Genomic DNA, 14,004 nt, shown 5'->3' on the forward strand with positions numbered 1-14,004 from the left:
CATCCACTCTTTTTAAAAAAAATTTTTTTTTATTATAGCTTTTTATTTACAAGATATATGCATGGATAATTTTTCAGCATTGACAATTGCAAAACCTTTTGTTCCACTTTTTCCCCTCCTTCCCCCATCCCCTCTCCCAGATGGCAGGTTGACCAATACATGTTAAATATGTTAAAGTATAAATTAAATACAATATATGTATACATGTCCATACAGTTATTTTGCTGTACAAAAAGAATTGGACTTTGAAATAGTGTACAATTAGCCTGTGAAGGAAATCAAACATGCAGGTGGACAAAAATAGAGGGATTGGGAACTCTATGTAGTGGTTCATATTCATTTCCCAGAGTTCTTTCATTGGGTGTAGCTGGTTCAATTCATTACTGTGGAGCACCCACTCTTTCTCTTCAAATGATAACTGCTACATTCCTCACCTCCCCCCCCCCCCAATCTCTTTATTGTCCATTACTTCTTTTTACCTTTACACTGACACATCAATTATTTGTGTGTATCATCTTCTCCTTACCCTTTTCTCCAATTAATAAGGTCCTTGAGCAGGAATTCCATCATAATTTAATAGATGTTTGCTGAATTTACTTACTACAACTATAGCAGTGAATGTTTCAGCAGTAAAACTGTTCTGTGTCAGAAAGGACAATATTTAAGATCATTCCTTACCTTTAAAGAAACAAATGAAACAAAATGGAAACAAAAATGGATTCTAGAGAAACTAAAAAAAGAGCACAGATTAGAAATCCCCCTTGAGCACAGTTAATCTTTTATGTAAGATTTTGAAATTTTGAGTTGTAAAAGAATAATATATAAGTTGGAACACGAATGTGGGGAAGAGAGTGATGTAGGAAGAAAAGAACTTCTGTTTTTAAAATATTATATAATTTGATAATGTATTTGTCTGTTCCCCACCCCTAAACTTTATTCTAATGTAAAAGGGTGGGTGTGGGTGGGTGGTACAGAAAGGGACTTTTATTTCCTCAGAAACAAAGTCTTAGAGAATCAAAGGCAATAAATAGATAGTATAGTAAGCCATATTTGTAGATGGCCTGGGCTCCTCACTAAAAAGAAGACTTATATGTGCCAGGCATACCACCTGTTGTTCTCTCAGACATCCAGGCTCAAAATCTGGGAAACATCTTTGATTCAGCCCTCTCCTTCAACCCCTGTATCTGATTAGTCAACAAGTTCCATTCATTTTTCTTTTAAAATGTCTGTTATCTATCCCTTTCTACTTCATTCTCCATTGCTTAGCATCCTAGGCTAAGACAATATTATACCTGGATTACTACTTAAGCCTCTTAGTCCTTTCTATAGTTTATTCTTTCTTCAATCCATGTACAGTTACCATATTAATCTTAGAATATCACTTTTATCATGTAACTAACTTCCCCCCCAAAAAAGTAACAACAACCAAAAAAAAAAAAAAAAAAAACACTCTTCCTGTTTCAAATTTAAATTCTGCCTAGCCTTCATGGTTCCTTAGACAGCCTTCTACCATATTATTGGAGCAGCTACCCTACTGTCCCTTGAACATGTTATATGCATTTAGCTTCCATGCTGGAATTTATCTTGTTTTTCTGCTTGGTAAGGCCCTTTTTTCAATAGAATTTTAATTTTCCAAATACATGTAAAGATAGTTTTCAACATTAATTTTAGCTTTATGTTCTAAATTTCTAAAATTTTTCTAAATTTATTTTGTGTTTGAATTTTTTTTCCTCCTTCCTTTGCCTCCTCCCTCCCCAAGATAGTAGGCAAATTTGGTTAAATGTGTGTCCTTTTAAACATATTTCTATATTTGTCATGTTGTACAAGAAAAATCAGACCAAAAGGGGGGAAAAAAAATCATGAGAATGAAAACAAACAAAAAGGTGAAAATATTATGCTTCAATTCACATTCAGTCACTGTATTTCTCTAATTGGATCTGGTTGATTGACATTTTCCATATCAAATTTATTGGAATTACCTTGAAAATCACCACATTGTTGAGAAGAGCCAAGTTCATCACAGTCAATCATCACATAATCTTAATGTTACTGTGTATACTGGTCTCCTTGTTCTAATCACTTCACTCAGCATCAGTTTATGTCAGTCTTTTCAGGCTTTTCTGAAAATAGTCTGCTTGTCATTCCTTATAGAACAATAATATTCCATTACCATCATATACCACAACTTATTCAACCATTTCCTAATTGATGAGCATCATTCAATTTCAAATTCCTTACCACTATAAAAAGAGCTCCTACAAACATTTTTGCACATGTGAGTCCTTTTAACCCTTTTTTATGATCTCTTTGGGATACAGATCCAGTAGTGAGACTGGTGGCTCAGAGGGTATGCAGTTTTATACCTCTTTGGGCACTAGCAATGTATTAGTGTCCCAGTTTTCTCACATCCCCTCCACCATTTGTCATTATCTTTTCCTATCATCTTTGCCAATCTGAGAGATGTGAAGTAGTATCTCAAAACTGACTTAATTTGCATTTCTCTAATCAATAGTGATTTAGAGCATTTTTTCATAAGACTAGAAATTGTTTTAATTTCTTCATCTGAAAATTGCCTGTTCATATCCTTTCACCATTTATCAAACTGAGGAATAGCCTGTATTATAAATTTCAGTCCTCTATATATTTTATAGAAACACTGAATTTGTTTCCTTTCTACTCTTGGTTGGATATTGGTTTTATTTGTGCAAAACCTTTTCAATTTTGTGTAATCAGAATTATTCATTTTGCAATTCATTGTTTTCTAGTTCTTCTTTGGCCAAAATTCCTCCCTTCTCCACAGATCTGACAGGTAGTTTATGTGGGCATTGATCTTTTCCTGTCATCTTAGCCAATCTGAGAGGTGTGTAGTAGTACTAGATGATTTTGATGACCACTACTTTGTAATATAGTTTTAGATCTGATATGGCTAGGCCACCTTCCTTTGCATTTTTTTTTTCATTAATTGCTTTGATATTCTTGATCTTTTGTTCTTCCAAATGAATTTTGTTATTTTTTTTTTAGGTCTATAAAGTAGTTTTTTGGCAGTTTGATTGGTATATCGCTGAATAAGTAGATTCAATTTAAGTAGAATTGCAATTTTTATTATCTTCAGCCTACTCTTGAGCAATAGATATTTTTCAAGTTGTTTAGATCTAACTTTATTTGTGTGAAAAGTTTTTTTTTTTAATTGTGTTCATATGGTTCCTGACTGTGAATTGACAAATAGATTCCCAAATATTTTATTTCATCTACAGTTATTTTAAATAGGATTTCTCTTTTTAGCTCTTATGCTTCACTTTGTTGGTAATGTATAGAAATGTCAATGATGTATATGTGGTTCATTTTATATGCTACAACTTCACTAAAGTTGTTAATTGTTTCTTGTAATTTTTTAGTTAATCTCTAAATATCATCTGCAAAGAGTGAGGTTTTGTTTCCTCATTTCCTATTCAAATTTCTTCAATTTCTTTTTCTTATTGCTAAAACTAGCATTTCTAGTATAATGTTGAATAATAATGGTGATAATGGCCAACCTTGCTTCATGTCTGATCATATTGGGAATGCTTGTAGCTTATCCTTATTACATATAATGCTTGCTGATAGTTTTGGATAGATGCTTCTTGTCATTTTAAGGAAAACTCCATTTATTCTGTGCTCTCTAGTGTTTTTATTAGGAATGGATTTTGTCAAATGCTTTTTCTGCATCTATTGAAATAATCATATGATTTCTATTAATTTGGTTATTGATATAGTCAATTATGCTAATATTTTTCTTGATAGTGAACCAGCCATGCGTTCCTGATTTAAAACTCTCTTAGAGAGTATTATCCTAGTGCTAAATTGCTGTAATATCTTTGCTAATATTTTATTTAAGATTTTTGCAGCAATATTCATTAGGGAAACTGATCTATAATTTTCTTTCTCTGTTTTGTCCCTTCTTGGTTTAGCTATCAACACCATATCTGTGTCATAAAAAGAATTTGATTGGACTCCTTCCCCTATTTTTCCAATTAGTTTATACAGTATTGGACTTAATTGTTCTTTAAATGTTTGGTAGAATTCACTTGCAAATACATCTGGCCCTGGAGATTTTTTTCTTATGGATTTCAATGATAGCTTTTTCTGAAATGGGACTATTTTAAGTATTTTATTTCCTCTTCTGTTAATCTCTAAATCCTTTTCCCAACGTGCATGCATGGTTTCATAGTCCTTTGGGCATTGCCACAGAATGGTTAAATCAGGTCACAACTCCACCAACAGTAATGCCCCTTTTATCTTGTCCAAGTCTTCCCCATCCTTCAAGGATTACATTAAGGCCTCTCCTCCTCCATGAAGCAAAATTGGTCTCCCTCTCCTCTGAATTCCTGTGACATATCTGGTGATTTTTAGGTATTTTTGTTGTTTTTTCATCTGTGTCAATCTTATCTCCCAAACAAGGTTCTTGAAATCAGTTTACTCCCACACAATCTATCCCAAGCCTGGGCAGCACAATAGGAGTTCAGTAAATCCACAGAGTTGAAGAATCCCAGAGCTAAAAGGATCTTAAGAGATCATCCAGTCCAGCCTCCTTCCTTTTACAGATGAGGAAATTGAGGCCTGAAAGGGGAATAATTCAGAACCAGGGTTATAACCCAGATCTTCAGATCCCCCCAGCCCAGCATCCTTATAATAGCTCCCCCCTTCCCCCCCAAGGTCCTGCAGCCTCTCACATGAACATGAACATGAACAAAATAGTAAGGGTCACAGGTGTGTCAAGGATGAAGCCCTCACTGACCTTATCATCATTTCAGAGTCATTCTTTGCCCTCCTTTCAGTATTCTCTGTACCCAAGATTTTGAGCCCAATTCAGGCAATCCCTTCAGGCTATTTATAGCACAGGGAATAGAAATGGAAACATGGAAAGCTACCCAGGGCCTCCAGATGGGGGAAGGGGGGGTGTTATTAGCCACAAAGAAGTTTCACCCAGTTCTGCTCACTTTTCATCCAAGTACAAATAGTTGTATAACAGAAGTCTGATGGAGCTCCTTTAAATCCTGTGTCTCCATGTTTTTTTTATTGTTTAGAAAATAGGAGATAGGCTCTGGCCCTCATCAGTAGTGTTGGCGGCAGCTACTGCCTACTTGATCCCACAGCTTAATTGTCCTTCTGGTGACACAAGCCATTGTCGAGTCACACATGGGATCTGTGGGATGCCCATAGACCAGCAAGCTTCACCCACGCACTTGGTCCTAAGTTTGAAGAGTAATCTTTGGGAAAAGTGAATCTACCTTTCCCAGAATAGTCCTTGTTCTCTCAAACCAAAGAGATTTATTGTAGATAATATAAGCCATTTAATATCTTTTTTCAGTGCTCTTGAACTCCAGTCACAAGACAGATTTGCTGTCCCATGTTGTTTTTTCAAATGTGGGAACATTTAAGATTATTGAATGTGACTTGCTTTGTACTTAAAATTCCTTTGCTTTGAGTGTTAGAGATGGATAATGGGATGTAGTCATACAGCCATTTAGAGATAAGCGTTCTCCATTTGATGTTTCTGGTTGGATGACATTCTCATTTTAATGTCCCAATTTAATACTGTAAAAGCCTAAAATCCAAAAAAAAAAAAAAAAAAAAAAAAAAAAAAGACACTCTTGGTTTTCAGACCAAAAGGAAAGGAAGAATGAGGGGAAGACCAGAAATGCTAGAATCTTATTGAGAATAACTAATTGTGTGCAGTGTGATAACTAACCTGAAACATTTTGGATCTAAAGGGTGTAAGAGACCACCTCTAACTCCTTGCAGCAAACCTTATTTCCCTGTAGCTCTTCAGGAAAGTGCTGGATCTGCTGCTGGCCATGGCCCTGCTGGCTGCCACAGTGCTCAGTCTGGCTGTAACTCATTAGACTCTCCCTCTCTCTCTCCTCTCCCATAGGTATTCCACTGTGTACACTTTGAGTGTCCAGAGAAGAGTCGTATCCACAAGGAAGAGAGCAAGAAGGAAGCCACGGCACCAACGACCACAGTAGGGACGGTGCTGGGGGCAGCATCGATGGCACCATCGATGGTAGTGTCGGCGTCGGCATCTGTGTCAGCGCCGGCATTATTAGGGGCGGCAGGGGCGGCGGCACCGGGGGTGGCAGGGGCGGCAGGAGCGGCGGCAGCAGCAACGGCATCAGGAGATGAGAGCCCTGGGGGGCAGCAGCTGGTCTCATACCCACTTCGACTCTCCAGCAACAATTCCAACCCATCCCTCCCTGGACCCACTTCTCAATCATCTATTCAGCCCCAATAAAAGATGAAGACAAAAGGATGGATGCAGTGACTTGGTTTGGGCCCAAATAACACTAGGAAGTCTTTGTTCTTCTTGGAGAGGAATTGTTATATGACTTTTTCCCTGTTGCTGCTGTTTCCAAATGGGAATAGGCCTGCCTGAAAATACAGAAATAGAACAGGTTTTCTCCCAAGGACAGAAAAGGGGCTACTTCACTTGCCTCAATTTGTTCAAATCAGACTGGTCTCCAGGGGGAGAATATAGGTCTTCAATCTTCATCAAGTCCACCATTAACACCCTACCTCTCTAATCTAACCCAGGCAAAGGGAACGGAAAGAAGTAATAGACAGACTCGTGTTGGAATACAAAAGTGGCATATGAACACTGACTAGGAAGAGAATATATTAGGCATTTATTACCTGGAGGCACCCTTTAGGAAATGGGTTTTTGGTGGGAGTGTTTATTTTTATGGAACACATTGCCCTGGCAACTAAATGATTTTTATTTCTTTTAGTTATTCTCAATTTGCTGAATCATAGGTGTTCCAGATCTCTTTGAAAAGCTCAAATGGAAATTTTTTTTCCAAGTTCCTTTTGAGGCAGTAATTCCCCTCCCTTATTTCTGAATGGTTATGCATGGTGTAGAGTAGGAAAATATCAAGCATGTCTTTAAGATGAGGCCCAGATGTAGCTGATTGAAGCACCTGGTCTGACAAGGAGACGCCTTCAAGGAGGGCTAACGAAATACACATTGAGGAAGCCAATCTTTGGACACCGTAGTCAATAATCACTTGAATTGCAGAGTTATTTATCTGTCATTTCTGAAATGTATCTGGAGCAACCATGTACTTTTTTTCAGCTTTGGGATTCTGACACATAAACGGTCCCAGCACCTGCGAATTTAATGGAAAATATACACATGTACATATCTCTAGGTGTAGACAGATGGATGTCAATCTGTAGTTTCTTCTGGTCTGGTTGAAGCTTCTGCAATAATCTGTATAGGTTCAGGGCTTCCTGTTTTTGTTTATACTCCTGCTAATGATGGGCATTAGGAATACAAAACTGGGAATTTGCAATTAAGGTGGCTCTCTCTCTTTCTCTCTCTCCTCTTTGTGTGTGTGTGTGTGTGTGTGTGTGTGTGTGTGGACTACAATACTCAACTAGGAATTTTTTAAAGCTGTTAAAAGAGTTTTTTCCCTAATCTTCATAAAAATGATCTCATTTGATTATTGTAGCCTGGTATGCCTTGGTCTTGTCTCCTACTTTGCAATTTCCCCTTCAGTGTTAACTATTCTTTGTAACTTGATCATTTTATTGTCTGCTTTTGATTTATCTTGAGCGTTTCCTGCCATTTTCACAGTCATAATCAGCTCCCTCTCTAGCCCCAGGTGACATCCACTGAGGGCTCCAAGTTTTCTCTGTTGGGGGGAGAAATAGGAGGGCATTGAAGAGGAGACATGCTAGAGCTTTCTGGGAAGTTGAGAAAACCTGCTGTGTCTTAAAGTATTGAACTTAGGGGACTTCGGCAAATTGCAAGACCCAGTTCCCAAAAAGGGGGGGTTGCTTTGGTGTGGGTATTTTTTTCTGCTTGGAATATAGAAAGATTCAGCAAGTCAGCTAATATGTTTTTTCTTCTGATTTAATTTCATGTTGAGTGATAGATCAATATTGAAATAGTAGGATAGCATCAAACTACATGATTAAGTGGAAAGGTTTTCCTTCTCTTTGAACACAGAGCAGAGCTATACCAAGGCCAGAAGAGGTAGCATGGAAGGAGAGGAGGAGGAGGAAGAAGAAGAGATCAAAAGTAATGAGAGGCTTGAAAAAAGACCAGAAATTTGTCTGAGTCACCATCCAGACACTAACTGGGTCGTTTCTAGTAGGGATGGGATCCTCCTTGGTCTCCTGTCTGCTCCTAAGGATTTTGCTGTCTCCATTCTGTCCATTTTTCCACTCTCTGAATCATAGACATCCTCACACAAATGGACAGGGTTTATGAATGTGACTTGTCTTAAGTTATTTTACCTACTCTTTTACCCATAGTAGGTGGCAGTCTTTTGGGATTTGGATGCTACTTGTGTATCAAGTAACCTCTAGTTGCTCATTAACATGAAGAATCCCCGTCTGTTCAGCCTTTTCCTATGCTTTACATTGCCTAGGCCTCATAGAGCTGAGCTTCTGAATGGGGAAACCAAATTAGCCAGTTTAGTCATTTTATAGTATGGAAATTAAGATTTTTCAGAAATTTCTGAGGTAAAAGTTTCATTTTGAATATAAAGTCACCTTTATAGGAACAAATACCTGATTTTGGTTATCTTACTTGTCCCTCCCTCTCTGAGGAGACAGGAACTAAAACTATGAGAAAAAGAGGTTGGGATCGTCTTTCTGGCCACATTCATCTCCCCTTATACTGCCTATTCTTCCATAGCCATGATTTAAGTATTTGTGGAAGAAGTTTCCTGCTGCCTATGAAAAATGTCCTGGCCAAGTTAAATATCTGGAAATAAAGTAGAACAGGTGAGTTTCAGAACTCAAGGAGTCAATCACTGCAGCCACTTCACCTTGGGACCCTAATGACCAATCTTTCCCTATATGTCCACGTCTTCCAGCTTTCCCCTTCTTCACCGGTCTCTACAAAAGCTATCCAGAGGATGAAAACAGCTGCATGTCTCCTCCCGAGCTAGCTTCCCAGCTCTTTACATTAAATAGTAGGCACTTAACTAACCAATGCTTACTGCCCAGTTCACTCTTGAACTGTGAAAAAGAAAGGGTGCTCATCCAGCCGAAGGGATCAGCTAAGTTGGACTCAGCAAATTTGGACTCAACTAAGTTTTCCACCTTGCCCATCAGACCCAGTCTTGGCTCAGGTCTTCCACCTCAGAGGAGTTTGAAGGAAATAGCTTGGTTTGAAGACAGGACAAGGAAGTGATGCTTTATCACCATTCTTTCTTCAAGAATATAAGATACATACATAGGGAAAAATGCCTGTGACTTCCCCAGACGCATAAGACTTCCTTCTAAAGAGAACCTGAAGAGAGCCCCATTTCAAGACACCCTCCATATTGGAGGGTAAAGTGGAAAGAATGCTCAGCACTTAGCTGAGTCACATCAAAGGGACCTGAAAAAGGGCCTGAGGAATGAAAACAAGTGTTGATGCTTTTTGAGTGTGTCTACAAGGTGGTGAGATAGAAAGTTCCCACCCCAGACTGGCTTCTCTCACCACAGCTGTCAGCCTCAAGAATGAACCAATCAAGTGCAATAAAGAAGAATGGGGGATGGGAGGGGAGACTAGAATGTTTTAGGAGGCGATGTTGTGAACAGCTAAAACATGAGCAATGCCGGAGAAACAGAGAGAGAGAGGATAGAGCAGATGGGAGCCTAAACTGGGCAGCAGGTGAGAAGGGTCCTGAGATGGAATGGATGCTAATGCTGACCATTAAAGGGGAAATGACACAATTTGGCCTGGATGAGGAAAAGATATGCCGGGTCTGCTCTGCCCTGCCCTGCTTCCTTAGCAGAGTCCCCTCCAGCCCCCCGGCCTGTGCAAGCAATGAGGCCGGAAGGCTGGTAGCTTCTCATTTGTCATGATGACATTGGTTGTTGGCACAGGCTGAGCTTCCCTGGAGAAACTGCAGTTGAAGTCTGCGTAGATGTGGGTTGTTCTATCTTCCTGTCCCTCCCTCGTTGTCATTCATTTTGACTGCTTATTTTTCTGAAGGCAAGGGGAAAAAAATGTTGCAGGGCTTTGAAGTTACAGTACACAATTCAGTCTGAAGGAGACTGAGGACAGGATAGATTCTGGGAGAAGGGACCTCTGCAGATGACTCTTACCACACCAATGGGGCTTTGACTTAGCCCCAGCCTAAGACCAGAGGTCTGAGGTCCTTTTCAGGTGTTAGGGCTGGGAACAGTTTTATTTTAGGGACATTGATTTACACTTAAGTGGAAGGAAACTTATTGCCTAGCACTTCAAACTTAAAATAGCAATAATAACCCGATCTTTTATCTTCCCTTTCTGCCAACCTCTTTTCCCCTTTTTTCTCCACACCATATGCACCTATTCATTTCCTTCATCTGAAATTTTGCTCAAATCATTATTACTTGGTATGTGAAATTCATCTATTTCTCTTAAAAGTGTCACTCCTTGCTCTCCCTGCTTTCCCATTAAATGAACTGTTAATCCCCAACAATTATATTGTGTCTTATTCCTTGAAAATTTGGGAAAGGGCGAATTATTTTCAATGAATTGTTCCATATCAAAAATTAAGTTTTTTTAAACATATCTTGTTATCTTTAGTCATTTCCCAAACCCTCCACAGACTGTCATCCATTGTGACAAAAATAGGCAAAAATATCCAATACAAGCCTGCCAATGACAAAGTATAGTGTTTTGCCTGCCCTATTACGTAGTTCCCTCACCTCTCTCTGCTATAAGAAGAGAGGGAAGAATTGAGCTTCTTTTAGTGATTTGTTTCCATTTACATTATTTTAGTCATAATATAAATACATTAAACTATAGTTATCTGAGTTTTATGTAAATTTCTATAAATGTTACTATTTCCCCTAAATTCCTCATATTCATCATATCTTTGTAAAATGCTAATCCATTAGTTTTTCCAGCTATTCTCCAAGTATTCATTTTCCCATTACTTTGCTACAACAAAAATATATGGATATCTTGGCATATATCCAACCTTTGTTCCCCTTTGACTTTTTAGGGGGAGGTAGGAGAGGAGAAACATTTGTGCTCAAAAGTGGCGAATTCAACTTCAGAAGAGTTGAATCACTTCTAGGCTCCACTAGGAGTGGCTCACACACCAATGAGTGTGTCTGTCTTACCACAACCTCTTCAACATGAGCAAAAATTAGTTTTTTGATAGGACAGAAGAAATGAAATCAAATGCATTTCCTTCTTCTGTGGTGACTTTCTTTTCTCTCTTTAAAAAAAAAAAAAAAACAAAAATTCAATCTTCCCTCCCTCGGAAATAGTGTGTTCCATCTCAATGGTAAAAGGGTAAGTTCATCTGAGAGAGTGGGAGCAGCAGAGCAGGCAGGGAAAGCCAGCTTCGCCACAGGGCAGGGACAGCCTGCGGTGCATGGGCCATGTTGCCTTCCTGGCCCCATTCATTTCTGCAGCTGCAGCAGCCGATTCTGGATGTTTATCCTAAGGGCAGCTCCAGCTGGAGCTCTGTGCTCATTAGTGGCCCTGCGAACTGTCCTGACGAAGGCCTGGGTGCCTGCACGAGGGTCTCTTCTGACTGGCAGTGGAGAGAAGGGATCCTTCTGGGAGAATTCAGAAATATATTTTCCCCCAATGTAGATCAGGTCATGTGTACTGATAATCCAGTCACCTGAGAAAGCTGTAACTGAAGACCAGGATTCTGCAGCTTTTACCACATGGGACTCTAGAAGTCATCGAACCTCGTCTGCCCCCTTCATTTTACAGTTGGAGAAACTGAGGCTTGGAGCAAGGCAGGACCACGATGACCAGCAGAGCTGGGTTGGGAACTTGTGTTCTCTGACCCTAAAGCCTAGTCTTTCCATTGAATCATTACTGGCTTGTAGGGGCGCTTGAGGCCACCTCCTCCCTCCATACCTGTGAGTGGGGAGTAATCTTAGAAAACATGAACCCAAAGCCTCTTGCCTCATTGTTGGGAGGCCTCAGATTTTAACAAAATACAAATCTGTTACTGAACTGTGGGGCCTTGAGCGGACCACTTGCCCCCCGTCTGGGACTTCTTGCTCTCCTAAAAGCCTTGTAGCTCTTGACAGGGTTAACCGGGGGGGGGGGGGGGGGGGGGGGGGGGGGGGGGGGGGGGGGGGGGGGGAGACTTGTCCTCAAATAGCCGGCAGTCTTGCAGGCCTCTGCCTCTGAAAGATTCTGAGGTTGGCCGATTCTTAAAGGACGTTCTTTTAGAAAACACCCTTAACCTGGGACTTCCCATTATTTGGCAGTTTTTTCATCAAATGCCCTGCCAGGAAAACTTCCTGCTGGCGCTCCCCGAGCACCCGAGGCCCCTCCACACACCACATTTATGAACAAGGTTACTGCCTAAACCCCGCTCCTTCCAAACCTGTGTCTTTGCCCCTCCCGTCCCTCTCCCCGTCACCAGCTCGGGCCCTTTCGCCTCTGGGTGCCCCCGCCAGGGCACGCCGGTACCTGCGCTTGGGGAAAGGCTGCCTCCTCCTCGGGACAGTGTTTTGAAAACGGAAACGGTTCCCCAGAGGCCCCGCCGCCGAGACTGCAGGCACCGCGTGTAACTTAGGAGCAATACTGCGCGGCTCCGTCATTTGCATCAGTGAGGGCTTATAGTGAAGGGGAGGGAACCTGTCCTGGCCGTCTCCCACCGAGGCCTCTGACAGTGGCGCGCGGCCACCTGGGAAATCCTGACGTGACACCGGGGACTGGCGCGGGCTTCCCTGCGGAGGAAGAGACGCGGAGGGAACGAAGGACCCAGAGAGTCAAAGCTGCAGCGCCAGGAGCGCTCCCGCAGCCGCACGCACGCACCGGGCACGCGCACGCACCGGGCACGCACCGCACGCACCTGCGTGCACCCACCTCATCTGAGTCTCACAGCCCTTAGGGGGCGCTGTGCCCAGTGCGGCAGAGGCGGCGTCTGCGCCGGCCCCCAGCCCCCTGCTCCCGACGCCAGAAGGCCCGGACGCTGTTACCGGGGAGGGGCGGCCGGCGGGGACGCCCCGTTTGGTCCCTCTCTTGCTAAAGGGCGGCCTCTGAGGGGGGAGAGAACCCCACAGCCCTGGGCCCGGGGTTTGCGCACCGGCGGGCGGGCGGGTGGGCGGGCGGCCTGGCCCCGGACTCGGAAGGCCCGGGCGGTGCGCGGGTGCCGGGGCCTCTCCGAGCGGGGCCCGGCCGGGGCAGGGTCAGTGGTTTGCTCCCGTGAGTTTCAGAGAAATGGAGCTGTGACAGAGGAAAGCGGCGGGCGGCCCACAGGCTGGGCCGGCGCCGGCCAAGGCGCCCGACTTGGGATCAGAAGCCCGGGCTAGAGTTCCAGCTCTTCTCTCACTGGCTCGGAAACCTTCCTAAGTCGGACTTACTTTGGGCCTCGCGTCCATCATGAGATGAAGAGCCATTTCGTTTTGTAGCTGCCCCCTAGCGTCCGTGCCCATTTCCCACGTCCCATGTCCGATAACAGGGTGAACCCCCCCTCCCTCTCCTGCACGGCCGCGGGGCCTCCTGGGTGGCTTTCCCTTTTCCCAAGGACGCCCCTGGGGGGCACCCAGTGCGTCCGCAGGCTCTGGGCTCTTCTTTTTGGCTTTTGCTTTTCCCTCGGGAATCCTAGCTCGGGCAGGGACTTGTGCTTGTCCAGCGGCGGCGGCCGACTCAGGCTTCCCAGGCTCTGCAGGATCTAGGATACGCCAGCTCCTCCCCGCTCCTGTCTGCGCCTGGCCTTGGGTCTTCCCCCTCCCTCTCCCTCCCCGGGAGCCTCGGCCCGGCTGTTCCCGAGGGTGCGGCCCCTATGAGGTGCCCCATCAAATGACCCAGATTCTGCAGTCGCCTAATAGCCTCCAGCTCTCTGACAGTTTCTCAATTTTAACTTCAAAACAACAGAGTAAAACAAAACAGGCATATGTAGACTAGCTGCTAAGAAATCCAAGGCACAGGTGCCGTCTTCATCTCCAGGAAAAGAAAAAATCCCCCTTTGTCAGCGCCCGGCTGCTTTCTTTCAGGCCCTTTTGGAACTGCCTTCTTCTCAAGCGCTTTTCTCCATTTCTCTTATAAATTTCCTTTTG

The 14,004-nt window shown here is 42.7% G+C and overlaps 1 protein-coding gene and 1 long non-coding RNA gene across 3 annotated transcripts in view; one reads left to right on the plus strand and one right to left on the minus strand.

Annotated features, from left to right (window-relative positions):
* The window catches only part of BTBD9 (BTB domain containing 9), a 445,141-nt gene extending 434,699 nt beyond the window's left edge, over positions 1 to 10,442 (plus strand). For both annotated transcript variants that reach the window (XM_031964922.1, XM_031964923.1), the window contains exon 11: positions 5,912 to 10,442. In XM_031964922.1, coding sequence (XP_031820782.1) covers positions 5,912 to 6,271 — 360 coding nt within the window. In that variant the 3' untranslated portion in view covers positions 6,272 to 10,442. The remainder of the gene's footprint in view (positions 1 to 5,911) is intronic.
* Positions 4,393 to 12,777, minus strand: LOC116423202. The gene is made up of 2 exons (XR_004233704.1): positions 12,413 to 12,777; positions 4,393 to 4,596 (listed from the first exon to the last, which is right to left on the minus strand). It is a non-coding gene; the product is annotated as an uncharacterized LOC116423202 (long non-coding RNA).
* Between the last annotated feature and the right edge of the window lie 1,227 nt (positions 12,778 to 14,004).

Source organism: Sarcophilus harrisii, chromosome 4 (assembly GCF_902635505.1).
Source record: "Sarcophilus harrisii chromosome 4, mSarHar1.11, whole genome shotgun sequence".
In the NCBI taxonomy this organism is placed as follows: domain Eukaryota; kingdom Metazoa; phylum Chordata; class Mammalia; order Dasyuromorphia; family Dasyuridae; genus Sarcophilus; species Sarcophilus harrisii.